This window comes from Semicossyphus pulcher, unplaced genomic scaffold (assembly GCF_022749685.1).
Source record: "Semicossyphus pulcher isolate SPU_LCO1_2020_fin unplaced genomic scaffold, fSemPul1.0.p SCAF_1, whole genome shotgun sequence".
NCBI lineage: Eukaryota > Metazoa > Chordata > Actinopteri > Labriformes > Labridae > Semicossyphus > Semicossyphus pulcher.
In genome coordinates, this window is record NW_027211603.1 from 23,129,712 (window position 1) to 23,155,986 (window position 26,275).

The window sequence follows — 26,275 nt, forward strand, 5'->3', positions numbered from 1 at the left end:
CCTCAGTGATCTTGATTTCTCTTCAGTGGTTCCCCATCAGATTCAGAATCAAATTCAAGGTGTCAATTTGTAAGGCACCTGCCTACATTAGAGATCTAATGCACTCATACATTACAAGAAGGTCTCTGAAGTCCTTTGTTTGTTGTTCCTCCATCCAGGCTTTTAATTAAAGGGGACACTGCTTTTGACGATGTGGCTTTCAATCTCTTCCTCTCTGACATAGAATCTATGAAAACATTCAGCAAGAAGCTCAAGACCCACCTGTTTGGACTTAACTTTTATAACTTGCTATCTTACTATTATTTGAATGGGTTTCTATGTTACAGTGTTTGTTGAGCAGAGGGATTCAGTGTGTTGATGATAGGTTCAAAACCCCTACAAGACTCACTGTAAATCTCAAGTTTAAGAATATAGTATATAGTTTTTCTTTATGTAAGTTAATATTGCATTGTGTGTCAAAAGGTAGACACGTTTTATCACAATGTTGTCCTCAAAAGTTTCCTAATCAAGTGTCTGTAATTTAATGTTTAAACCTCATGATTTTTCTCTTTTTTTTGCCTCGGCCAGATGCCAGCCTTGTGCTTGTGAGCCGTCGGGCAGCGTCAATGGTTCATGTCATCCAGACTCAGGCGTGTGCGTATGTAAGCTGCTGGTAACTGGAGACAAGTGTGACCTATGTCAACCTGGAGCGAGTCATTTTGACCCTGAGAACTACGTTGGCTGCAGTAAAGGTCTGTATTACATGCTAACACACACAAGCGTTAATCCCTACACACTGACTTAAAGGCTAGCTGTTTGCCCCTGTCTCCAGTGTTTGTGCTGTGATAGGCTGAGCTAACTGGCTGACTGCACTATCATGGAAATAAATAATTGTATTGCTGAACTATTCTTGAAAACACCAGCAGAATACAACATATTCAGTGAGGTCTGAGTTCGGGATCAGCAGGCTATAGTTTTAAAAGTTTGTCCGACTAAAATATCACAATTCAATCCGCGAAGTTTTTGTGACTGTTTATGTAGTTTAGTGATCATTATTTATTTTCTCTTTACTGTATGTCTCCGTTTGTGCAGCACCGTCCCAGCAACCCGCACCAGTAGGACTTTCTCTCAGTTATTCTTCCGTTCATCTCTCCTGGCATCCACCCGACTCCCCAAACTCCAACAGACTCAACTACACACTCATGAGGGACGGACACTCCGTGCACAGCATCCAAAGCCACTATCCTTTCAGTAAGTACCCTCACAGATCTCCAATAACTCTGATCTCCTTTTAACTTTTTTAAATACACATGATCATTGCTGTCGTTTTATTCTGTCTGCTAAAAAAACACACTAACATCCTGTCTCACTCCTTCCTCCCCCCTTAAGGCCCTGAATCATTTGAAGACACTGATTTGTTTCCCTACACCAACTACTCCTACTGGCTTATAACAGCTAATGTAGCAGGCACAACAATAAGTGCATCTGCCTCATACCAAACTTTAGGGGCACCACCTGAAGCAGAACAGCTCCATTTAAACCTTGTGGGAAGACCTGGTCCAACCACCGCCAGCTTTAACTGGAGCACACCACGAAATGATACAGGCCCAGTGGAAAGGTAAGTAAGGGGGGGAAGGAGAGGAAGGTTTAGAGGCAGGGACTCCTGTTAACAGAGAATTTGACCCCAGAGCCAACTGATTTTTCAAAGTTAGAAACTATTTTCATTTGCTCTACCTGTAGTCTTTATGGGGTTCTGACTGAAGCTGCCAGCCGACTACATCGTAACATAAATCATTGATCTCGTAGCAAACTCGTGCAGCTTGAGAGCGCTTGATCTTAAAGTGGTAGAAAGAGCCAACCACAATAAAAGGACTATGAAAGCCTCTCTTGGAGATATAGTTTGTTAAAATGGCATTTTGAAAAAAAAAATGGTAAAAAGAACTTTAGTTAGGTTGACAGTAATAATGATAAAAGTAAAAAATAATTAAGGCAGTAGCAAAGGTTTTAAATGATGATGTAGAATCAAGAGGCAAACGGGCCATGTGGGGATAATGAGGGGGGAGACCTGCAACAACCGCCTGGTTCAAGATCTCTGTATCGCTGCAAAAATAGAAATGCACAAATTACGAACAGAAGTATTGATCACATTTTTTGTCTCCCACAGGTTTGTGCTATCATCCACAAAGTCATCGAGTGTAGAAGAGCCCATCATTCACTACACAGGCTTATCAACCGAGGCTGTGGCAAGTGGTCTAAAGCCATTCACCCAATACACTGCAATGCTGGAGGTAGGTGGGGCCTCTCTATGAGAAATATAGCCGAAATACAAGCCCAGTTTTAGCATGTACAGCTCACAAAATATTCTGTCTACAGGCGTGCACTTCCGGGGGTTGCACTTCTACCACACCACTGTCTCTTCTGACAGCCTCTGCCCCCCCACAAAACCAACCCCCACCCACAGTCAGTGCTACAGGACCTCATTCACTGCATGCTTCCTGGGAGCCCCCCAGTCAGCCAAATGGTAGGACCCCAAACATACACATGCACACTGCACAGATCAAACAACCAAAAAACAGCCTTAAACACAAACTGTACACACATCTCTGTAATGAGAATGCACACATGTATGTATGTTTATTTTAGGTATATTACAATCACATGACATAACATCACATGAATTATTAATGTCCGTGTCAGAATGAATAATACAGACGAGTAATCACACACATGCACAACACACATTTGTAGCTAACATGGAACAACAGCCTAGTAGCGCGTCTTTAGGCGTGTGTCACTGAAGACATCACTACACACACACACACACACACACACACACACACACACACACACACATACACACTGAACCGACACTGCCTTCAGTAAATCCAGAGAGCTTTGTAATGGCTCTAAGGCTCAGTGTCATACAAAGCCCTGTAACCTGGGTTTCTCTCTCTGTTTGTCTCTCTCTCATTTTTTTCTCTTAATGTGTTTCCCTCCCAGTCTCATGCTAAGCCGTGTAACATACGTCTCCCTGCCTTCTTCCTTGATTTTCTCTGTCGCATTATTTATAGAACGGTTGACATTGCTCTCATCAGGTCTCAACTTTAATCTCAGCCCTGATCAGTGCACCTCCACCTTTTGATGTGGGTTTGAATAACTCAGCTGAAGTAGTCTCAATAAGCACGTCTAGTAATTAGAAAAACTAAGGGTTGAATGAGAGGTGCAGCTGTGCTGCGGGTAAAGATACCCACTTCAGATTTGTTTTGATGCAAAATTAAGGGGAAGTTGAAGAAGAATTTTCAGTATTTTCTTTTTCATTTCAGCAATAAATTTGATTCTAATGGCAAAAAACATTTACAGACACCAAAGAATGAAAATTACTACAAATACTCTCATTAACATAACAATGCATTGTATAGAAGAACAGATATATCAGTGAAAACGCATAAATGATTGGTTAAAGAGGGCGGTATTATGCTAATTTCAAGCTTCGTATTTCACTCTGTAATACCTGTGGAGTAGCTTAGCATAATTTCCAGTTAAACTCACACTGGTGCTCTGTGCAGGCCCTCATACAGCCTCTGCCTGAAACGACTCAGTCAGCTCTGTCCCTTTAAGAAATCCCGCCCCTTCTAGCCCACTTTCTTGTGATTGGCCAGCTCCCTGTAGCCTGCTGAGGCTGCACTTTGTGATGTCACAAAGTGCAGCATGTAGAAAAATTGTGTGAAACCTGGTGTTCACCAGACTGAGCTGAGAAGCCTGGGGATTACTCCAACACACTTTTACCTACAGATTTGAAACTTCACCCACGTTTAGTCTGGACATCCAACACTGTAAAATTATTTATATGTCTTAACATGTGAAACAGCATAATAATCCCTCTTTAACACAATGATTTATTGTTCATATCCTATTTTCTATTCGTCCACATTTGGGGGACCAGCCATCACATAAGGATCCAAATAAACTAATGTTGACAAACTTGAAGAAACGACTCTTTGTGCCCTCTATTAATATTAGATAAGAGAGAGAGGGAGGGAGGCTTTAAGACATAATATTGTAGGGTGTAAGGCATGAGGACAGATATGGGAGTAAAGGAGGGAGAATAAAGAGAGAGCAGGGTACAGAGAGGTTGTGCAGGGTCTTTTAACAAAGTTCCACTTTAAGCCTCTCAATGATATTTTATTTAATTTGTATTTAATACTTATAACAACATTTTGACTCTCATCTATTCCAGAGTGAGTCTGTAAATCTGTTTTTGTATTTCTGTTTCCTCTGTCCTCATTCTAACCCAGCTTTGTCACTTCCCTATTAACGAGTGGAATAGAGCAAGAGAGATTAGGACAACAGCCTGGTTTCCACCAGAGAGCTAAACAGGAAGGCAGAGGACTTAATCATTATCAGCCTGTTTTCTTCAAACAGGGCCAAACATTGGGCCAGGGCCTGCTGAATATTTGGGGTATTATATACTCCTCCGAACCACATTATTGTATTATGAAAAAGAGTGAACACATTTTAGCATCCTGTTGCCAGTAGGGAGGGTATTAAGTAAGGATGTGGTCTCTAATACACAGTTGATGCTTTGGTTTCTTTATCATAAACAGACTGAACATACTGCCACAAGGACAGTAATCCGAGTTTAGCTGGGCTGAAAAACAGTGTTCCCCTAATAGTTCTTGTAACTGCCCTGTTTACTAAGAAGTAACTCTTTAGTGCTGAGTTCTTTTGTTGTAGAGATCAGTACCAATCTCCTTATCTCCTAATTTTTCTATCTGTTCAGGTGTCATCACGAGGTATGAGGTCTTTTTACGTGGGCCGGTAGAATCAATAAACTTCTCAAGTCCCGCTGTTGAGAATAAAGTGTTCTTCAGCTCTGGTTGGCTGGATCCAAGTGTTTCACCACAAGCACAGCTAACCAATAAGAGCACAGTCCCACCTCCTGAGAACAGCACCACTGTAACAGGTCTGCAGGCCTTCTCCACCTATCAGATGAGAGTTGTGAGCATCAATGTGGCAGGACGTGTGTCGTCAGGGTGGACCACAGCGCGCACCATGGAGGGAGGTTTGTATGACGTGATCATGGTTAATCTGAGCTTGCATGTATTTTTTTTTAGTCTGTTAAGATATGCATCTAGTTTCAATGTATTTTTAGTGAGACAATTGTTTATTACGTTTTAACAACTCATTTCCCTTTGGGTATCGTTAAAGGGTAAACTCTTTACCTACTAGGAACCACTATGGGAGAATTGTGAGGCCAGTTTGCAAGCTGGACTTTATTTAATGGCAAACAGATTCTGGCCTCATAAAACAATTACAAACGTCTTTATTCCCATTCAAGGTCTCTCCTGGAGTTTAAAGTGGTTATATTTTACTTTGAACTTCGCTTCAAGCTGAAGAATGTGTCATAGGTTGTTGGCAATAAGAATTCAATTGATGTAAAGACCTCAGTAACCAACAAAATGTAATAAAAAGTGACGTTTTGGTTAAAATCAGTTCACCAGAGGACTTTGTTGATAGAAGTAATTAAATATAAATTGTATTAAGTAAAGAAACACACGATTTTGTCAAAAGAAATACCGAGAACTAAAGTAGGGAAGGAGGGAGGAAATGGAAACTGTGCGTGGGGGGAGGGGAAACTCATTAAGGTATTTGAATTTCAAATAGATGATATGGCTCATTAAGACTAAACGATTGCCTCCAACATCACTCTAAGCTATGTGTCTGGATAACAAGCATATGATAACACCATTTTAAATGTGGCAATTGTGTGTCAGAGTTTGTGCGCGTACATGCGCTGTGTTGGAAGGGAGGAATACGACTGTGGTTGTGTCTGCCATGAATCACATTTCACAGCGTATTTCACAGCGAGATGCCATCAACAGCAGAAGAAAAGAATCCGTCTCTATAATCTGTCGTGTAATAGTGGCTCTCAGAACCGTAGAATTACGAATACTTAAATCCATTAAGTCCACATCATATCCACTAAGTCTCCATTTTTAATGTGTCTTTGTGTCTAAATGTGTATTTTCAATTAAATGACTGTCAAGGGGTTATTTTTGAAAATATATTACCAAAAATATTAAAACATCAACGACAGGGTTCAGGAGTCTCAACCCTAACACAGCCTGCCAGGTTTTACTGTATACTGTTTGTGACTTTATTGCACTGTTTAAATAGAAAGGGTATTTTATCATAAAAGCCAGTATAAATAGATAATAATCCAGATATATGTGATGTGTAAATTTTCTCATTTCAATATGTGTTTCCAGTCCCAGAGTTCATAGCTCCTCCAGAGGTGTCTGCACTTTCACCCAGCACTCTCAAAGTTGCGTGGAGCTCTGCTGAAGGTCAAGGGATCATCGCCAGAGGAAAGGTCACAGAATATCGGGTCAACTTAATCACTGAGCAGAACAACAACACATATGCTCCTCCACTTATTAGTCAGGTAAGATGCACACACATGCACATTTGTGCTTTCAAGTCAAGGTATAAAGGCTAGAGGTTTCTTTGTGATTGCATGGGGTCATTCTCAGTACAGCTTGTGTAGAAAATGCTAACACCTATTGCAGTAAAGTTTTGGAAGTAGAGAATTAATACACTTGTATTTGACTCAAACAATTTGAACTGGCCAGATGGTTGAATGGATCGTGCTTGATTTGATGCACTCTAAAATGAAAGCGCTGATATCAACCAGATTATTTTACATTAAACATGTTTATCTTATGGTCACAATGATTACACAGCATGCATGGGTAGTTAGATCATGTAAACACTATCTGAGTATGTGTGTGTGCACTCAGTTTCCCTTCTCGTTTCCTCGACAGCTTTATCCTCCCTCGTTACAGTAAATGAAACTTTAAATTGTACTAACAAGTTCCCTCTTTGTCTCTCTTTCTCAGGTCTTACATCGAGTGGGACCATCATCACAACCTGTTTATTTAGTGAAAGGACTGAAGCCTTACCAAGTGTACAACTTCTCTGTTACACTCTGCACAAAGACAGGTTGCACTACCAGTCTTCCAGGCACAGGACGGACCCAACCAGCAGGTAAAACAAACACAGAGAGGGCTTTGAAGCAGGATGTAAGTCTAAAAAACCTAGTTTTTATATTGCTGCAGATTTGTGGTATATGGTAGAAAATGTAGATCCAGATAGATAAAAGCAGTTCAGTCACATACTGTGCGTGCTATTACATCATGGCAGTGTGTGGTATACTCAACACGAGCCTGTGACATATGCACACACACACATCCAAAAGCACACAGTCAGTCATTTGGTGCTCAAGTGGTGACAGCGTTGCTCGTGTTAACCAGGGGGGATATTCATGGCGCTAGGCAGTAAAAACAATTTACTGTTAATTACAAGGAGAAAAATGTGGCGTTGCACACACTTCCTGCCGGCCATGAATCACACACACACACACACAGTTACAGAAACACACATACAATGTCTCTGTCTTCTCCCCCTCTCCCCATCCTCTGGATTTATTACCATTATGGAAGGAGAATGAATTAGCTGTGTTTAATAACTCAGACACAAATCTATGGGACTGAGATGAGGACTAATTGATCAGTGCAGGGTGACATACACACACACACACAAAGGCAGTGTCTTTATCCGACTGTTTCTCGCTGACTTTTTGTTGCTTTCTCACTTTTTCACTCAATCCATCCTTTGTTTCTATTTCTGCCTGGCACTTTAAGTTAAACACAAAATAGCACATGGCAGCAGGGGAACATGAATCACTCTGCAATATACATATTACACAAACACAAGCTCAAACCTGACCCTCCAACACACTGTTCCATCTGTTCACTTATGGTTTCTACTCTTACTGCTTATTTAATGTTTTCCCTGCATTGTTTTTGTTTTGTTTATCCCGTTTGGTGAATAGACAATGGGTGCCTTTCATCTATAAATACCTGCTCAGGGATTTCAGCTTTTGAACGAACTCTAAACGGCTACATCTGTTGACACAGTGAATATCTTCATTTCATATGATTCTCAAAAACTCCTTCCCTGTGTTTGTTGTGATGAATGATACTTCGTATGTAATTGGTGGACTTTTTAAATGTATTTTTAATGGCTACATCTGTTGACACAGCCACAATGTTTATTTCAAGTGATTCCAAAGACTTCTCTTGACTGTAATACAGTACAATACAATATGGCTTATTGTACCCAGTTGACTTTTTGAATGTATTTTTAACAGCCACATCTGTTGCCACCATTTTGTTTCATCCAATGCCAAAGATGTCCCTTGTTTCAACTATAAGAAATGATAATGGCATATGCCGTTTGGCAGATCTTTTTTTTTTTTATCTCAAACCCATTTGCATAGCATGTGCCTCTCCATCGGGTATTGAGCTTCTGTTGTAGCTCTAAACCTCATGTCACTGTCTTCTCTAGAGTTCAGAGAAAATGTTTAATGATATTTTAGGAGCATAATATGAGCTCTAGCGGGAGGTGTTTACAGCGTAAGTGTTCTATCAAACAGTATTTCTTTGTAAAGGTAGGGTGATTTATTTTAGAAACATTTTCATGCTGTAATTCTTTTTACATCTCGACAGCAATCAATACATAAAGTGTAAGAGCCCAAAAAGAGAAAAAACAAGACTAGGTCAAAACCTAGTGGCTGACCGCGTCAGGTCAATGTGCGCTTTTGTGGGCAATGTGTTACAAGGACTGTCCTTATGAAGGATGACAACAAACATGTTGCTGATGACAACATGTTTGAAAGCAGGTGCACACTGTGGATGTAGGTGAGGAATGCGGAGGAGCAGCAGAGGAGCAGCCCCGCCTACTCCCCGAACAAAGTATCCAGAGCTGTATAGACAGAGAGTCGCGTCAGTGGAGGTCCAATATGCTCCATGATCCGCCATTGCGATGGTGCAACTCTCTCTTTCTAGGGCTCTGAAAGTACCGTCACTCAGTCAGTCAGTCACATACAGACCCATGTGTAGGGCTGACCCCGGCGGTAAGCCACAAATCAGTATCTGTGGCTCTACCAGGCCTGAAAAATCCTTAGGACCAAATGATTGGATGGCGTACCTACCTACCTACCTACCTACCTACCTACCTACCTTTCTGGCATTCATGGTGCATGGTTGGAGTCATTTACAAGCTAAGAGATAGTGAGCTAGTGGCACATGTATAGCACAGAACTGTAGTTGTATACAGTTAGGGATAATGATAATAATTATAATAACACTTTGTTTATATAGCACCTTTAAAAACAGGGGTTGTAGCTTAGAGCCAGACCCATACGTACTTTAAAAGTGATCAGTAAAATCTTAAAAAATCTTTTTTATCAAATAATCTATATTGCTGATGCAAAAGTCTTTTGTAAAAAATATGAAAAAAAAAACTAACTCAAAGCGTCTGCGTGATTTGTGTCAGAAACTTTCTAAAACTTCTTTAAATTTGCTCTTAAAATGGTATTTTACATAAAAGAAATGAACGTTGTTTCATCTCTGGAATGAAACTGTTTGTGGAGGAAATGATCCTCCATTAAGTGGCACTCCTTGTTAGGTGTACTTGAGCGTGCTACAGATGCACTGATAAATCTCCCACACATAAGGCTGGGCCATTAGAGTCAGCTACCATCTGCTGTAAGTGAGCAGACAGCATCTGGGAAACCACTGGAGTTACACCAAAGCACATGACTAAACATTAGCGCGCACGCTGAGACATACGCAACGACACATGGAAAGAGCTCTCTGCCCATGTGTGTGGATGTGTTTGCAATTGTTTCAATGTGTGTGTCTTTCCACAAAGTTATCGATCACGACGTAAAGTGAGTGGCTAATCAGGGCCTGATGGTGATGTTTTATGTATCCTACATCCATAAAGACTTGTTCTACAAGACATGCACACAGAGAAACATACACACATACACACTCGCACTGTAACACCACTCAACAGAACAGGAACTTTATTGATTTACGCATAATTGGCCTGAGGCCCTTCTTGAGGAGAGAAATATGCATGGCAAGGGATCGCCATGTCAATAAGTGGTGTGCTTGTGTGCGTGGTGTAACTGTACGCTAAGAGCCTGTTAAGACATGTCAGTCGCTGTAAAAACACAAAACACACACACATGCACAATTGCTCCTGGGAGCTGGCCCATGATTTAGCTGCTTCATTACCATGTCGGCAGCTAAAATTAACCTTTCTGGTGGACTGTTAACCTTGTGTGTGTGTGTACATGTATGTGTACATGTGTGTGTTTGAGCACACTTCTGATAAGGCGGGTGCCTTTCGTCAAACTGAATGTGTCACTGTGTTAAACAGAGAATTAGCAAGCAGATACAATAAAGGAATACATGACGAGCAAAAGAAAGGGACAGCACTTTAGAATCCCTTTGGCTGCCACATATATGAGACAAAAACAAACCCAGACATACAAATACACACACACCCTTCTGTCCTTCTGACGTCCGTTAGAGTTTGTAATATTTTTTCCTGATGTGGAAGTATGGCACCTGTCCATAGTGCCTTTTGCCCCCTACATTCTGGGCACTATAACTCTCAGTAATTACAGACTCAGTTCAGCTCAGTCAAAATCGACATTTGTTTTTGTTTGTCAAATTTTGTTGTTTTTAACTGTGACTTTGGAACAGATAAGAGTTTTGCCTGAGGATCTCAAGCAGCTCGTTTGGTCATAAGGGGAGAGCAGCTTGGAAGTATAGGGAGACTTGGACCCTAGGATGAACTGATTAGATTTTGGTGGTCAAAGGTCAAGGTCACTGTGACCTCACGTCCATCCCATTCTTGTGAACCCGATATTTCAGGAACGCCTTGAAGGAATTTCTTAAAATTTGGCACAAACGTCTACTTGGACTCGAGAATAACCTGATTTGATTTTGGTGATCGAAGGTCGAAGGTCAAGGTCACCGTGAACTGGCATCCATCCCATTATTCTGAATGCGATATCTTAGAAACGCCTGGAGGGAATTTCTTCACATTTCGCACAAATGTTCACTTAGAGTCACGGATGAACTGATTAGATTTTGGTGGTCAAAGGTCAAGGTCACTGTGACCTCACAAAACACGTTTGTGGTTATAACTCCAGAATTCCTACGCTAATTATGATAAAAGTTGGCACAAATATCCTCTGAGACTCGAGAATGATCTGAATAGATTTTGGTGGTCAAAGGTCAAGGTCACTGTGACCTCATGTCCATCGCATTCTTCTGAACGCGTTATCTTAGGAACACCTTGAAGGATTTTCTTCAAATTTGGCACAAACGTCCACTTCAACTCAAGGATGATCTATTTAGAATTTAGAGGCCAAAGGTCAAGGTAACACGTTTTTGGCTATAATGCAAGAATACATACGATTCAGAATTCATTCATCACTGTATGACAAATGACAAAAAAATAGGATAAGATGATAAAGTGATGACATTTTATACCCAAAAGGTCAAAGGTCAACTTCACTGTGACAACATAATGTTGGTCAGATACTGATTTAGTGACACTAATCTTTGGTTCCCACCTTGAAACTCTGGTAACTGTAGAGATCTTCTGTGCTGCCGGGTTGAAGATGTGTGTGAAGTTTCCACGTTTCGCCAAGAAATATACTTAATACCTTTTATTAGATTCCTTCAAAGTCTTCACTGTATGACTCTGGACAGACATGGGTTTAAACTGCAACTTGACTAGTTGGCGGAGGCATACAAGGTCATAACTGGAGAACAGCTTGGAGATATAGGGAGGTGCTAAGCCAAAGAGAGTAGATGTTATATGTTCACATTTTTTTGGTCCGGGTTAAAAGTCAAGTTTCAGAATTCTTCACAAACAGAAGGCAGTGAAGGGAATAGAGGGAAGTCTAAGAGGACAAGCATGTATTTTTATTGCATAAAGGTGAAACATTTCTCAGTAACCTGACCAACATTAGAAAATGTTAATTTCAGTAATCTAAAATGAGAGAACAAACAATGTTTCTTTATTGTTTTGAACCAATCCACTCGAGTCTTTCTTTGTTTAGTAAAGTACATACACTCGGTAGGTGTTACCAGATGTCCAGTGTCCTACTAGAGTGAATAAAACCTCTAGAATAACCTCAATAACAATGCAGTATCAGGCGTCACCCAGGGACAATCCTGTTCACTGAGGTCAGTTCACTCTGGTCAAAGCTCAAATCCAGCTGTGCCTGTTTCATTTTGCAAACAGGTTTGGAAACTCAGGAAACCTGACTTGTCTCTGTTGCAGTTAGAGGCTTGAGTTGCTTCATGTACAGATATCACCTGGATTAGTTGATTAAGGTCTCCTACAGATTGTCACATGCAACTACTAACCATTTAAGGATACATTGTTATACCAGTTTCTCGACTGTTATCTTAAGCTGTCACATGTATGCATTTTCATCTACCTTCCTACTGTCTAAACATCTGCCCCTATTACACACACACACACACAAGTTTTCTAGCACTTCATACACTACTGTTTAAAACAATGTGTGTGCACTCATGCGTGTGTGTGTGTGTGTGTGTGTGGCACAGTCAATGTTCTAAATGTCACCATAGCTCAATTTCAATAGACTGGTAAGCTATCGATTGGCAGTTATTTATGGTTTGATGTGCCAAGATGAGCCGCCTAAGACAAGCTGTCCACTTCCCTTTTAAGAGCTCTATTAGAACTCACACTAAAGATGGTCCGTATGCGTGTCACTGAGAGCTAATTTACTCCTACCACAGACCATTTAGACCATTACTGAAACACACACAGACACACGCATACACAGACACACACACACACACACGATGGAATGACACTTAATGCACACATATCTTTCCCATCTCTACACCAGTCCATCACCTGATCCTTTTCCCTCTCCATTCTTATATATCTCCTCTCACCATATCAGCCAGTGTCCGCTTGATTTATTTATGATACATGCTGAAGCTGCGGCTCCAGGAGCTCCCAGTATGTTTCAAAGGGACATTTAATTTAACATCTAAAGTGAAGGAAGGAAATTAAATTGACCCTCTGTTAAATGAAAATGGATATGAGAGAATGAGCTATAGACATGCTTTTTACAGAAAAAAACATCTGTTTGGTGTTCGGTGTTCGGTGTCCTTATGTGCTTATATTGATGCATTAAGAAATGTAAAAAACTTCAACTGCAGCTCATACATTTTCATATTATGAAAGCTCTTATTTTCATCGATTTGACGCTCATTTCTTACCCTTCACTCCTTAGCTCCAACAGGACTGTCTCCACCTCGGTTGCATCCAGTAAATGAAACCACTATTCAGATGGACTGGGACCCTCCAGCTCAACTCAATGGGCCGCACCCGCTGTATCAGGTCTGCAAGACTATTGGTTTACATACAGTATACATCAGTTGTTGTTTTTCTTTTACTGCTTTTTTTTTTCAGGGGTTGTTTTGGAAAGAAAAAAAATCATGAACACAGACAGCGTTCATCCTGCAAATCTATGCTGGACAGCCCTAGAGGAATGTATTTAGGCACTGTTTTAGCAATGCTGGCTTCATGGCTTAACAGTAGAACCGCCAAGCACCTTTTCTGTTTACTTTGGCCAACTTTGATGCTCAGTAGTCTGTATCCTTTTGTTCTCGTTAATGGGCCGATGACATCATCACTTTCCATCTCTATAGGTGTATGCAACCCAGCCCCCACAAACAAAGCAAGATAGATGATCTAATAACAGGTTGCACCTGGGATGCTGTGTAAAATGTGTTATTTTTACTTGCTAATGTCTAACAAATAATCAAAACAAGAGACGCAAATGATCACGTTTGTCTAACAAAAGAACGACACTAAGCACTGCCCCTGCATTCCTTTTTACACACAGAGCTCAAGTCTCTCCATCCCTCATCATCAATTTCAGCATTTTTATTTGGGTAAATGAAATAATAAGAAATTAAAGCGAAAATAATAATGCTTCTTGTCGGACTATAAAAGTTGTGTAATTAGTAAAGTCCACTGTCCCCCGTGCGCTCTCTCTTTCTCTCTCCTCTCTCTCACACATGCTCACTCTCTCTATTTTTCTCTCTAAAGGATCTTTCTCTTTCTCTCTCTCTCTGTGAGGTTCAGAGGCAATAAGCAATATCCAAACCGATGACTGTAATTACTTTGGGATTGTTTGTCACGCTTATTTACCATGTATAGCTTTTACTAAATAAATCGACCGCTTACCGCTGTTTTGAGTGCGTCTCAGTGAGAACTAAGCGCAGGCTACTACCTGCACTGTGCACGCTGTTGGCACGGTGCCATCTCGCACCCTCCCGTTACCCGTTCTCTTCGAAAGAGAATAAAGGGATCTGTGCGTCTTATTGTTTGTTTAGTCGGCTCAGTTTGAGACCTTTTGCGATGAGGAGCTCGGGGTGTCTCAGCAGGAAGGACCGGGTCACACTCAGGCTCCGGTTCTATCTCCGGTTCTGGCAGAATCAGACGCGTCACGTCACTTTGTCTGCAGTGTCGGCTTGCCATTTTCTCACAGAATAATCTCCATGTCACCTGAGTTGAATCTATTAAGCATTTTTAGCCTTTCCTAAATAATAAGACCACCTACATTTATGTACTTCTATTGTGCTAAATCCACGTGAGTGATTATAAGTACTTGTGTGCATAATTAGTTAGTCCAAGCTGTTGTCTCGGTGTGCTTATCAGGCCATTACACAAGCGTCTATTCACCTCCCGCGGATGAAAGTACCAACACTCAACGACATCACTTGGCGGCTATAGGGGGTCGTTGAGGGTGAAAAACAACAACAAAATGCATCTATCAGTTTTTCTAAACGTAATGACATCATTGTGACAATGCAGGGCATGTGCAGGATGGTATTTAGGAAGTTTTTTCTACCACTACGCATAATGACGTGTCTCTGGCGGTTCTAGTGTTAGAGGATGGCAATGTTGGTTGGTTTGTCTGTGAGTCAGCAGGTTGGACCACCACTTTAGCCCAGACTGAAATATCTGTACGATGACAACTATTTAATGGATTGCCATGTCATGTCATGAGTCATGACGAATTTGGTGATCTTTTGAAGGTATTTTCCTCTATTGCCACCAGCAGGTGAAAGTTCACTTAACCACTGAAATATCTCAACATCGACTTGGTGGATTGGCACACAGTTTGGTACAGATGTTCATGGTTCAATGAGGATGAATCCTAAAGACTTTGGTGATCATGTGACTTACTTCTAGCGGCATCATTAGGTTGACATTCAGGGTTTTTCAGGGAAAAGCGTAAACATCTGTTTGGAGGATTGCCATCACATTTTCTACACATATATAAGCCCCCCTACCTGATTACCTGACTTTGCATATTGTTTCATTATGTCACTACTGTATTATTTTAAATACTTTGGTACTCAATACATGCTAACCAATGGCATTCCCATCAGCCTCAACTGGACTTTGTGTTTATTGCTAATTAGCAAATGTCAGCATGCTAACACACAAAACTAAGGTGGTGATAATAATATAGACATTTGACCTGCTTAACTTCAATGTTTTAAGATTGTCATTGCAAGCATGTGAGCGTGCCAACATTATTGTAGCTCGAAACACAACCTCTTTGTGCTGCTCCCATGGCTCTGCACTCTTATTGTTCTAGTTTGTGGTTTTATATTTCCTGGACTCATTTATTTTGCTGTGAATATATTAAGCTGAAGTTGAACAAAGTAACAGTTTAATTTGAGCTTACTTATTGCAGTTTGACCAGGACTTTTTGTTGCAGTTTTAATGAACAATTCTTATTCATAGTTTGACAACCCAGAAGTAAACAAAGTATTGTTGCCTTATTGTTCACTGTTTTTAATGAGTTATTGTTATTTTTTATAAATAATCAATTATTCTATTTTATGATTTTTCAGGTGGAGAGAACAGATGTGTCTCTCTCTGACCCACTAGCTCCTGTTGTCAGAGGAACCAGATTTGCAGGAAACAGTTTCTACCAGTTTCCCAGTGACACCCTTCCTGTCAACACTGACTTCACAGGTAAGAGAGCGCGTACAGATACATGCAGATATCCGTTTGTGATCCACATTTACTATAGAACTAAACATGCCCGTCTTTGTTGGTACATGTTTGTGTTGTTCAGTGATTGCACTGCAGTGTCTCAGTCTACTAGTGACATTTCTTTAGAATGACTTCCCCAGTCATCTTAAAGGACAATTATCTTTCTGTTTACCAGCATCATTAGAGGGTTGAGCTGCACAGCCAAACATGTTCTGCTTCATCTGAGAACATCACCCAGTCTGACGCTCATAATTAATGACTGCTGATACTAATCAGAGGGATTTGAGCGAGCAAAGCTCTTCGATGCCACTTGAGATTACTTCACTGTCCTGCTCAAACCTCGTATCACCAGCTACGTCTTTCTGTGTCCACATAATGTTTAAATTTGGGTCATAGATAAAACGTTTTCAATCCATTTTAAAACTGTATGAGAAGCCGTCAAACAAGTCTTTACATTTGTCGGCTAAACAGTTCTCTAAAAGTGGGGACAAATTCCAGACTTTGAGCTGATGAAAGTTTTCCTCTCTTATCCTTATGTGACCGTCATCAACTGTAATTGAGTCAACAAAGCTCTCTATGTTGGTCACATAATCTGCTTCCATCTAAAATACCCTGCTCAATTTACATCCGAAATGTTAGCAGCTTACACAACAACAATGTCAGTGTCCCAATGCTATAGAAAACTGTAGGATCTGAGTCTGAAAGTTTAGTGGCTTAGGAGAAAGGAAGGTAGAAAAACATAGTTGATAAATTAAGGGAACTGGAGAGGCCCCATCCTTTTGCCCTTTCAGCTTGATCTCACCAAGTCTGCCTTCATGTGTTTGTATCCACACACAAACAAATAGACACTATATTCTATAATATTCTATAAAACACTATAATATTCACTATATGAGTTGTTAATTAAAAACACATTTTTTGAAAAGTCCCTTTAAAGGTTGTATTTGGAGAGGTAAACCAGCCTGAAAGATATGCCATTCATCACCTATTAATTATCTGTACGGCGAAGGGCAGGTTGTGATGCATTTAAGTACCATGGGAAATTTAAGTATTTTCCAAAATGCTTCTGTGTTGAGATGATTTGGGCGCCTGACCCTGTAGGAAAGATAGTTAGGGCCAGATGTGGGAAATTGGAGATGTATGCCACTATGTATTCAGTTCTGTGGGAAGCCAGGGGGAAAGCCAGGAACAGACACCAGGATATATGCTGTTTTATTTATTTTACTTATGTTAATAGTTTTTTTGGTCCACATTTTGTTGTTTTGCACGTTTCCTGGTTGCACCGTTCACTTCTCCTCTTGCCTCCTTCCTCCACAAACTTGTGTGTGTCTTATGGATGTGAGCAGTCTGAATGTGTGCGACTGTATGAAGGGAGAAAGGGTGAGGCTGAAACATGAAGCATTCATACTGAACTAACTTTTATCAGGATTAGACTTTACAGTTTTGTAATAATGATATCACATCTTTGACCTCCTCTTTATCCTCCATAACCTTTTCCACTATAAAAAGTCACAGGTCACTTTGGATGGTTATGATTTACTCTGCCTTTTACTCTGAATAGTGAGAATATGTCCGGCTGTCTTTTTGCTTTCTGGTGAAATATTAAGAAATTCTTACTGTTGTCTTTCTTCTCATTCTTCATATTTACTTAAAGTCCCCCGTTCTTGTTCTGTGCTCCCTGAGCCTTCTGTGTTTATCCCAAATCAACAAATAACGATTTCCATCCTTGGTCCGTCGGCACAAAGGTAAATAGATCTTTCTGAATATTGTCAGTAAATAGATGAGGACTTTTGCTTTTGAGGGGAGGCCTCTTATCTCCCGCACTCCCCTCCTTCATAAAGGGTAATGGATCAGACAATCACTTTCAGACCGGATCTATTCTGGACCATGAATGTGTCGGCAGTCCTCAAACCATCGCCCTTTTACAACCATCAATACTAATAGCATCATCTACAGACAATTATTCCCATCGAAGCGCATGGAACAGCGAACAAATCAAAGCCAAATTGGATTATGAATGTAATGCAGTGTAATGCCCCCTCGAGAGTCAATTGATCACAGAGGAGAGACTCGTCAATCGTTGATGTCTTGTGAAAACCTAGTAACTCCAACAATGACGTCTGTGAACTGTTTATATGAGTTTACTCTTTGTATAATCGTTTGATCATAGTGCAGAAAACAGACGTCATTTTGATGACGTTCTGTAGATCCTGTTTTTCCTCCATCCACATAATGCACCATTCTAGCAATATTAATAATTTGTTGTCTGCTTAAGTTCTTCATTCAGGCTGTTCTTACAGGCTCTCTTGTTTCCTAAACATGTCAGTAAAGGGCACATCTGTGCACAGGGCCAATATGTTAAATCATAGTTAACATTTACCCCTAAAATTACACGACATTTGCCCTTTCACCTTTAATTCAAATGTCCACTTTACTTAAAGTATTGGGTTGTTTGCTGCATGCTGTTATTATGACAGAAGTGGATGTTTCCATAAATGATAAGTCCGCTCGCTTGTGATTAACGATGCGTCTCAATGCTGAATGAATTCAGGGCACTTTAGGTCAATGTTTAGCACTCTGAATCTTAAGATAAAACCGGATTATAACCACATGTAATCATGCTCTGATATGAATACCCTGTAAGTGCTTGTTTCCATAAATGCATGTTAGTCCATTCATCTTATCTCTAATCGTCTGTATCTAAAACCCTTCAGTGTAACTTCCTACTCTCCTTGTTCATCTTAAAATTAAGGTTAAGACTGGAATATTTAATGGATACTGGTCAAAACAGATGATACATCCTGTCTCCTCATTTCTCATGCTTCAGTATTTGATCCTGAAATGGTCTGATTGGAATGAGGGTGATGTCCTGCTCGTATTTTCACTAATCTAGATGTATTTCTACAACCCACAGTAAATGAAGAGGGATGAAACATCACAAACAAAGTAAGAAGAAAAATGAATGCAGGAACAAATAGAATTGGATAATTTCCAGACACGTCTAATACAGTACATTTCTACAGCAGCACTGCAGCAACTGAGCAGGAAAGAGGGAAATGTTAAATGATACAAATTATTTTTCCTTAATTAATATGATTGATAGCCAGGCATTGACGTCGAGAGGAGAGGGGGAGAAATGTGTGAAGGGAAAGTTTGCACAGACATCATTAGTTTTTCCCCATTTAAAGATTAATCAGAAGAGGCTGGGCTCTTTAATTCTGTCATTTGTATATTTAATGGGCTGCTGCAGAATCTATGGGTGTAATTAGCTAGCTGCCGCGCTCTCATTAATACGCCAGGCGCTGATTAATGCCAGCACAGAGCTAACATGACTGGAGTTATTCAGGTTATGTTGTGTAGATGATTGCACACAACCTCCACTGTTTACTGAGACAGAGAGAGGAGAAACAATGAAATTACACATGAAACAATACTACCTAATAAATAAGACTATTCTTTAAACAGTAAATGACTGAATATTGCTGCTTGTTAATGTTGCATATTGTCGTATATGATATAAATCCTCTTTGTTCGCGTAGGCACGGAGAGAGGGGAACAGTACATTCAGTAAAACCCCATTTAAACAGGCTTATGTTCGACTTATGGTGTAAGTGACAAGAGTAGATGGTGCTAATTGGTTTTATGTACTTGTAGTTCATAAACTTGTATTCTTTTCAGTACATCAAGTAATATATGACTCATGAAAAAACGGTTCTGTGTTTCGAAAAAGGTCTTTTTTATTGTGCAGGCCGCGCTGACTGGATTCTCTGCACTGCTGCTTAAGATTAAACAGGCTTTTCTCGTCGGCTGTTTCATGACATTTTGGTTTCAAAACAAGAATTAAAATCATGTAAAATGTTTATTATTGAGTATGCTAATGTTATTTAACCTGTTGGATAGTTGGTCAGTGAAACTTTGACCCTTCTAACACCATTATCTTTACATGTAATGGCCAGATACCCAGAAAAACTGCTCTTCCCACCACAGCTCTATAAACAAGACCAGGTCAAAACCGAGTATGTGCCGGACCGCATCAGGTCAATGTGCGCTTTTCTGGGCGATGTGTTACAAGGACTGTCCTTATGAGGCCGATGACAACGTGTTTGAAAGCGGGTGCGCGCTGCGGACATAGGTGAGGACAGTGGACAAGGAGTGGAGGAGCAGCCCCATCTACTCCCCGAACAAAGTATCCAGAGGCATATACACAAGTGAGTCACGTCAGTGGAGGTCCAATATGCTCCATGATCCACCATTGCGATGTCGCAACTCTCTCTCTACGGCTGTGAAAGTACCGTCACTCACTCAGTCAGTCAGTTACATACAGACCCGTGTGTAGGGCTGACCCCGGAGGTCAGCCAAAAAGCAGCATTGTATTTTCCCATGTGTTTGTGTGTAAGTGACTAGTGGAGACAACAATTATTGAAATCGAACCAGTATTCAGGGAGGGAGCACTGGCCGGCAGCCGCCAAATGAGATACAATGTAACGCCAAAATCCCGAAGTTATACTTTAACTGAGTAAAAAGTATGTAACAGAAGTAAGAGACACTCTAAGTGAACAAAAATGTATATGTGTAAACGTGTTTGTGACTGCATCAGTATTGTGTGTTTGCATATACTCTGTATGTGTAACAGAGACACCTGTCATGACATGTGCTCAGGTTTATCTGTTGATGGCTCCAAAGAGGTTGTCAGTGTGAAGTAGCACAAGTCCTGTGGGGAAATCAGAAGGCAGTAATGCTGAGCATGAGCAGTGTCACTTTGATGCTGTATATTTGGATCAAACATGTTGGCCAAGCAGGTCCCTCCCTATTGAGCACACATTGCTCCCTTACATGTAACTCCAAGAACATATACACAAAACAGAGATAAGTACATGAGGATTCCCGGCATATACCAATGTTAGTAACATTTATATACATATATAAACTTCTGTGTACAGGGCTGGTCCCATGACCATGTGTACTATGGGAAACACAGCTATCTGCAGTCTAGATGGATACCTGGATGTAAGGATAATGGATAGCTGTTTGCACCAGTGATAGAACAGTTAAAAAGGGAGGAAAGTAAGAGCTGAGTTAAGAGTTAAAAAAAACATTCAGATGAGGCAATAAATGGAAAAGAAAAGGACAATGTAAAGGTCAAGAAAAGGAAGAGGAAGGTTAAAAGCCTAGGGAGCAAAGAAAGGCAGGTATGAGAGATCAGGAGAGTGGGACACTGAGTGAAGGTTAAAGGGGGATAATGTAATGTCAGGTATCTGTCATGACTTCACTCATTTCTTTGGTGACAAGGTCATGAATGTAAATGACAGCCGCCCAGTTGATGCACAGAAAGCAAGTCCTATGTAAAGAACATGTTTATCTTGTCATAGCTTTATACCTCTTCCAGTTATTTACTTTTATTTACTTGTGGAGTCGGCACTAATGAAGGGAAAACAATTCATTTGTACACGATAAACAGTCTTACATCCCTCCTAGATCAATGGGCCTTTTCATCCTTGCATTTTTACAACTAAATGTGAAACAAGCTTTTACTGTACTTCTGTCACAGATATACTGTAGTAGTATCTGTGATAGTTTATCGGAAATTAAAAACCTGCTACACGTTAAGTTTAATGCTTTTATATAAGGTGATGTAGGTAAACTGTAACAACAGCCAGTCTCAAGTCCCATTTGGACCCCCTCCCCTGTCGAACCACAGTTAAGATAACATGCTAAAAACAACATATATGTGACAAAAAAATTAAACCCATCAGAAGATGTCAAAATGGGCACTTCTCATGTCAGCTGGAAGGTACTTGTTGTCTCCTCTGAGCCCCATTTTTTGAAATCATTTAATTTGCTTTCATCATGGAAAATAATTACACTTGAAAGAATGCACTTCCCAAGACAGCTATCTATCACTGGACTATTTTCATTCTGAAGAGAACTGAATGTTCTGAAGTTCTATTGTTTCTAATTAAGCAATATCACATGAGAGAGATATTGCTTTAAAACTACCGTTATACAAGCGGCACATACTAGTAAACAGTAATAATCCACAACAGATTACTTTTTGCTCCACCAACTCAACTAGTTCAACAACTTACCTGAAACTGGACTTTTGTTGCCGAGCAACACAAACATTCTCCTGCACTCTGTGTCTGCAGGTTACCACAGATCAGCTGTTTTTTTTAACATCTACATTTATATGTTTTTATTCATAAAGCAACCAGTGAAATAAGAGTCTGCTGTGTGATTCAGAGGTACGAGCTTTATTAATCAAGACAAACTGCTGTAATGTAATTTAACAGGATTCAGAACTCCTGGCTGAGGCGGAGTGACTGAACTAACTGTTGTAAAATCCAATGTATCTTCTTCTATCCTCAATACATATTAAAGATATCATTGTGTAGTGTGAATTATATCAGGGTGTTTTTGTGTTGAGATTTGCCTCAGTTTTGTCTCAGAGAAAGAGTGCTAGTCTCGTTTTTCAAATTTACCTCGAGCAGTACATTCACCTCACGTCTTTCCCTCTGCACCTCCCCTTGAACTCTCTGGCTCTCCCCTGGCAGAGCTTTAGGCTTTCTCTTTTGTCTTTGTCCTGTATGCACCTCTGACCCATATAAGTGCTATTAGGGCTGTTGCCAGTACTTGCTGTGTGCTTGTAGGTCTACAGGCTGTGTTTCAGGATGGGGTTGGCATGATTCCTTGAAAGTTGAAAGTTTTTTTTAATGTATATTTTATATATGAGCAAATGGAAATTGTAAACTTCTGGAGTCTGATGTGGACTTTGGATGATTTACATAAGATTGACTAATTAGCGTGACAAGTTTAAGTCACCATCTTTTTCTATTAACCAACAGCGAGCAGAAGATGGATGTAGTTACAAATAGACTCAATGTAACGATACAGAAAAGTGTTTTTCAGTCAGTTCAGTGTGAAAATGTGGAGCTCTGAAATCTGTACTCATCTTGAGCTTACCATGTAACTCTTTGACTTCTCTCCATGTTAAATGAATTCACACACTAATTATTTTGCTAACACCATCTTCTGATGAACTCTGAACTTCTTTTATTCGACTCCTCAGATCTTCCCACACTTCTGTTCCCCTAAGAGACGGACAGGGCTGAGGAGACGCACACGTACTCACAGAGACACACATAAAACAGCGTGCTCTGTATCGCAGTGTGGATCTAGTAGTGGATTAAGATCCCATCTCTGATCCATAGTAACATGACAAGACGGCACGCTGGATGAATTCTGTGCTCTCTATGAGTGCGTGCGTGTTAAGAGGTCCTGCTGGTCTAAGAGCCCACAAGTTTCCCACATTGCTGAAGCTTTGATTCACAATAGGCATTAACACACGGGGCACCTCATCATTTAACACACAATAATTAAGTAGATACAACTATTCAGTCCGTTACTACACTGTTTAAGATTCAGTTATATTCCTCATAACTGTTGTTTCCTGTCATTAAAGTCAGCCACAAACGTTATATATAAATCTATAACTACAACTAACAACAATGAACAAACACTAACGCCTCGAAGATAACACCCTCCTCCCAAAGAAGTAAACACCAATGCAGATCCCACGTCCGACACACATGCAGCCGAACGGCCCACTGGCCCCGACTGCCTCCTCTCTCCTGCTCTTTATGCTCTGGCCCTTGATTGGCAAGTTGGCACAGGTGCGCTTAATCAAGTGGGGGAGCAGCACCTGAGGAGCACAGAGAGAGAGAGAGAGAGAGAGAGAGAAAACAACAACACAACAAAACACACAGCACGTAACAGGTTTTAACAGAGTTGGGATCCACAATGGAGCGGGGATGTTTTATTTCCTTTTAGTCTACAGTTCTGTGTATTTTGCCTTCATAAAAATCTGTTACTAAAGGAGACTAAAATATAAAGCAGAACATTGTGGTTTAAAGCAAGAGATAACAGATTAAGAGCTGTTAAAAGACTTGATTTGGTCTGTTTGCTCAGGCAAGTAATCTGAAAATCATGTTTTTGCTGCAGTATTTTACTGGTGAAATGATCCTAGATGGTTGGCTTGAAGAGGAAATGAAGTGAGCTCAGAGTTTTGGTACAGTTGGGAAACTTGTAGAGATGTAAAAGATATTTATGCGTTTCCTCTTTTTCAACACATGAACACCGTGTCTCTGTCTTTTGAAGATGCAATACGTTTTCCCTGTTCTTGTCAAATAGGTGTTTCAGGGGTTGATCATGAACATCTTTTGACTTAAACTAATTAAGGGTTCATTCAGAAAGTCTGGACCGGGAGGAAAAAAGCATTTGCACATTATGTTTTGTTGATAACAACAACATTTTATGTGAAGTTATTTTTGGCTATTGTTTTCTTAAATGCACTCAAAGTGGTCACAAGATTAAAACTCCTGTTCATGCAGAGATGGTCTCTCCTTTCAGGTTGAGGCTTTCTTAACCAGTTAGCTCTTTTAAAACAGGTCTTAAAACATTTTTATGTTCTGCTGCATTCCCATATTTTACTTAATTCTTTTAATTTCATTGATATTTATATAATTTCAGTTCATCTTATAATTTAATCTATTACTTAATTCTTTAAGATCTATTTTTTGCTTTGTGTCACATTTCTTTTAATGGTCTTAATGCTCTGTTTTTAACTGTGTAATGTATGAATGGTGCTCTATAAATAAACTTGCCTTGCCTTAAGTTGGATGCTAAGCACTAAGTGCTGTTTGATATCTAAATGGGCAGATTTATTGCTGGGACATCTTCTGTCCCTTATTACATCCAGATAACAGTTCCAACAACAGAGTTCATAAGGTTTATGTGCTGTTTTTTAAAATTAAGTTGTATATGAATTTGTTTTTACAATATGATAACAGTTTTCCACACTCACACCTCGTTTCTGATCTTTCCTTTTATCAGGTGTTGAGCTGAGTTTCAAGACCCGGTCCCCACATGGCCTGCTGCTCTGTGCCCTCTCTCCGGGAAACCAGGAAGAGTTCTTGGCTGTTCAGATCAAAGATGGACGCCCTTACTTTTTATTTGACCCACAGGTATGTAAAGTTCAGAATCTAAGTGCAAAGAGCTGTTAATTCAAGACTGATATGCATAATGATTAAAATCAGATGGCTTTGTAATGCATCCTCAAACCAGATGTAAAGGTTGAACAAAGCTCACTCATTCATCTCATTTGTTTTTGTTTCTTTACTTTTCATTCTGCTCACTTTACTTACTCGCTCACCTTCACCTGTCTTTTCTCTCTTTTCTTCTGATCCTTCTCAGCCCTTCCCTCTCTTTCTTCTCCTCTCATTCTCACACTCTCTCCCTCACTCTCTCTGCCTCTCCTCAGTTTTCTCTCTCACTTGCTCTCATCTAATAAATGTGATCTGTAGCCCCTCATTGGTTTCTGTCAGGGAGACAGGGAGAGGGGAAAAAACTTTGAAAGTGTGTCAACGTTTGAATTGGACTGCAATTAACTCATTCCCTGCAGTCACCACGCGTGAATACCAATTGCAAGCTAATTAAGCTTTGCACCCTTGTGCGCACACACACACATACACAGCCGTGCTTCCCTTATCCATCCATACAGACACATGTAGAGGGGTTAAAGAGTCAACGACTTGGATGATGAAAGTGATGATGGGAGATGATTACACATACTTGCATGAGGCCACCAACTAATTACACACTCAAACAAACACACGCATACACACTTACACTTAACTTCCTCTTCAATATCACTATAATCCGAAACTTATTATCAGAATGAGTTCATCATAATGTAACTAAGGGATGCATCTGTGTGTGTGTAGACCATTGTCTCTGCATAGATCCTTGTTGACTTGTAGTGTGAATGTGTGTCTTTATGGCTGCTGGATGTGCGGTGAAGTGTGTGTGTATGTCTTCTCCAACTGGGTTGATTCCTTTGTTTAGGCTAGTTTGGGGTAATTAACAGTGGGAGTGGTGTCACGGCTTATTAGTGTTCCCCTAGATACATATAGCTGGGCCCATTACTTCCCCCTATTAGCCTGTTGAGCTAGCCTAATGGGATTACTAGTGCAGGGGGGGTAATTTAGCATGACACAGGAAAGTGATATGCTCATAAATATGTGCACGTGTGAGCTGCCACACACGCGCACACACACACACACACACACACACACACACACACACACACACACACACACACACACACACAAAGTATATCGATGCACATGGGCACTTTAAAACATTCCCTTTCACATCTAGAAGAGATCGACCAAAGCATTGGAGTTCACGTACTGTCATATTATTTAACACACATGCCTCAGCACACACACACACACACACACACACA

At 40.3% G+C, this 26,275-nt stretch overlaps 1 protein-coding gene across 1 annotated transcript in view; it reads left to right on the top strand.

Moving 5' to 3' along the window:
• ush2a (Usher syndrome 2A (autosomal recessive, mild)) overlaps positions 1 to 26,275 on the top strand; it is a 201,605-nt gene that overhangs the window by 53,742 nt on the left and 121,588 nt on the right. Inside the window, exons 20-30 of the mRNA XM_069660129.1 lie at positions 568 to 731; positions 1,072 to 1,230; positions 1,369 to 1,597; positions 2,144 to 2,267; positions 2,353 to 2,500; positions 4,760 to 5,041; positions 6,249 to 6,424; positions 6,879 to 7,026; positions 13,187 to 13,293; positions 15,828 to 15,951; positions 24,862 to 24,992. Coding sequence (XP_069516230.1) covers positions 568 to 731; positions 1,072 to 1,230; positions 1,369 to 1,597; positions 2,144 to 2,267; positions 2,353 to 2,500; positions 4,760 to 5,041; positions 6,249 to 6,424; positions 6,879 to 7,026; positions 13,187 to 13,293; positions 15,828 to 15,951; positions 24,862 to 24,992 — 1,792 coding nt within the window. The remainder of the gene's footprint in view (positions 1 to 567; positions 732 to 1,071; positions 1,231 to 1,368; positions 1,598 to 2,143; positions 2,268 to 2,352; positions 2,501 to 4,759; positions 5,042 to 6,248; positions 6,425 to 6,878; positions 7,027 to 13,186; positions 13,294 to 15,827; positions 15,952 to 24,861; positions 24,993 to 26,275) is intronic.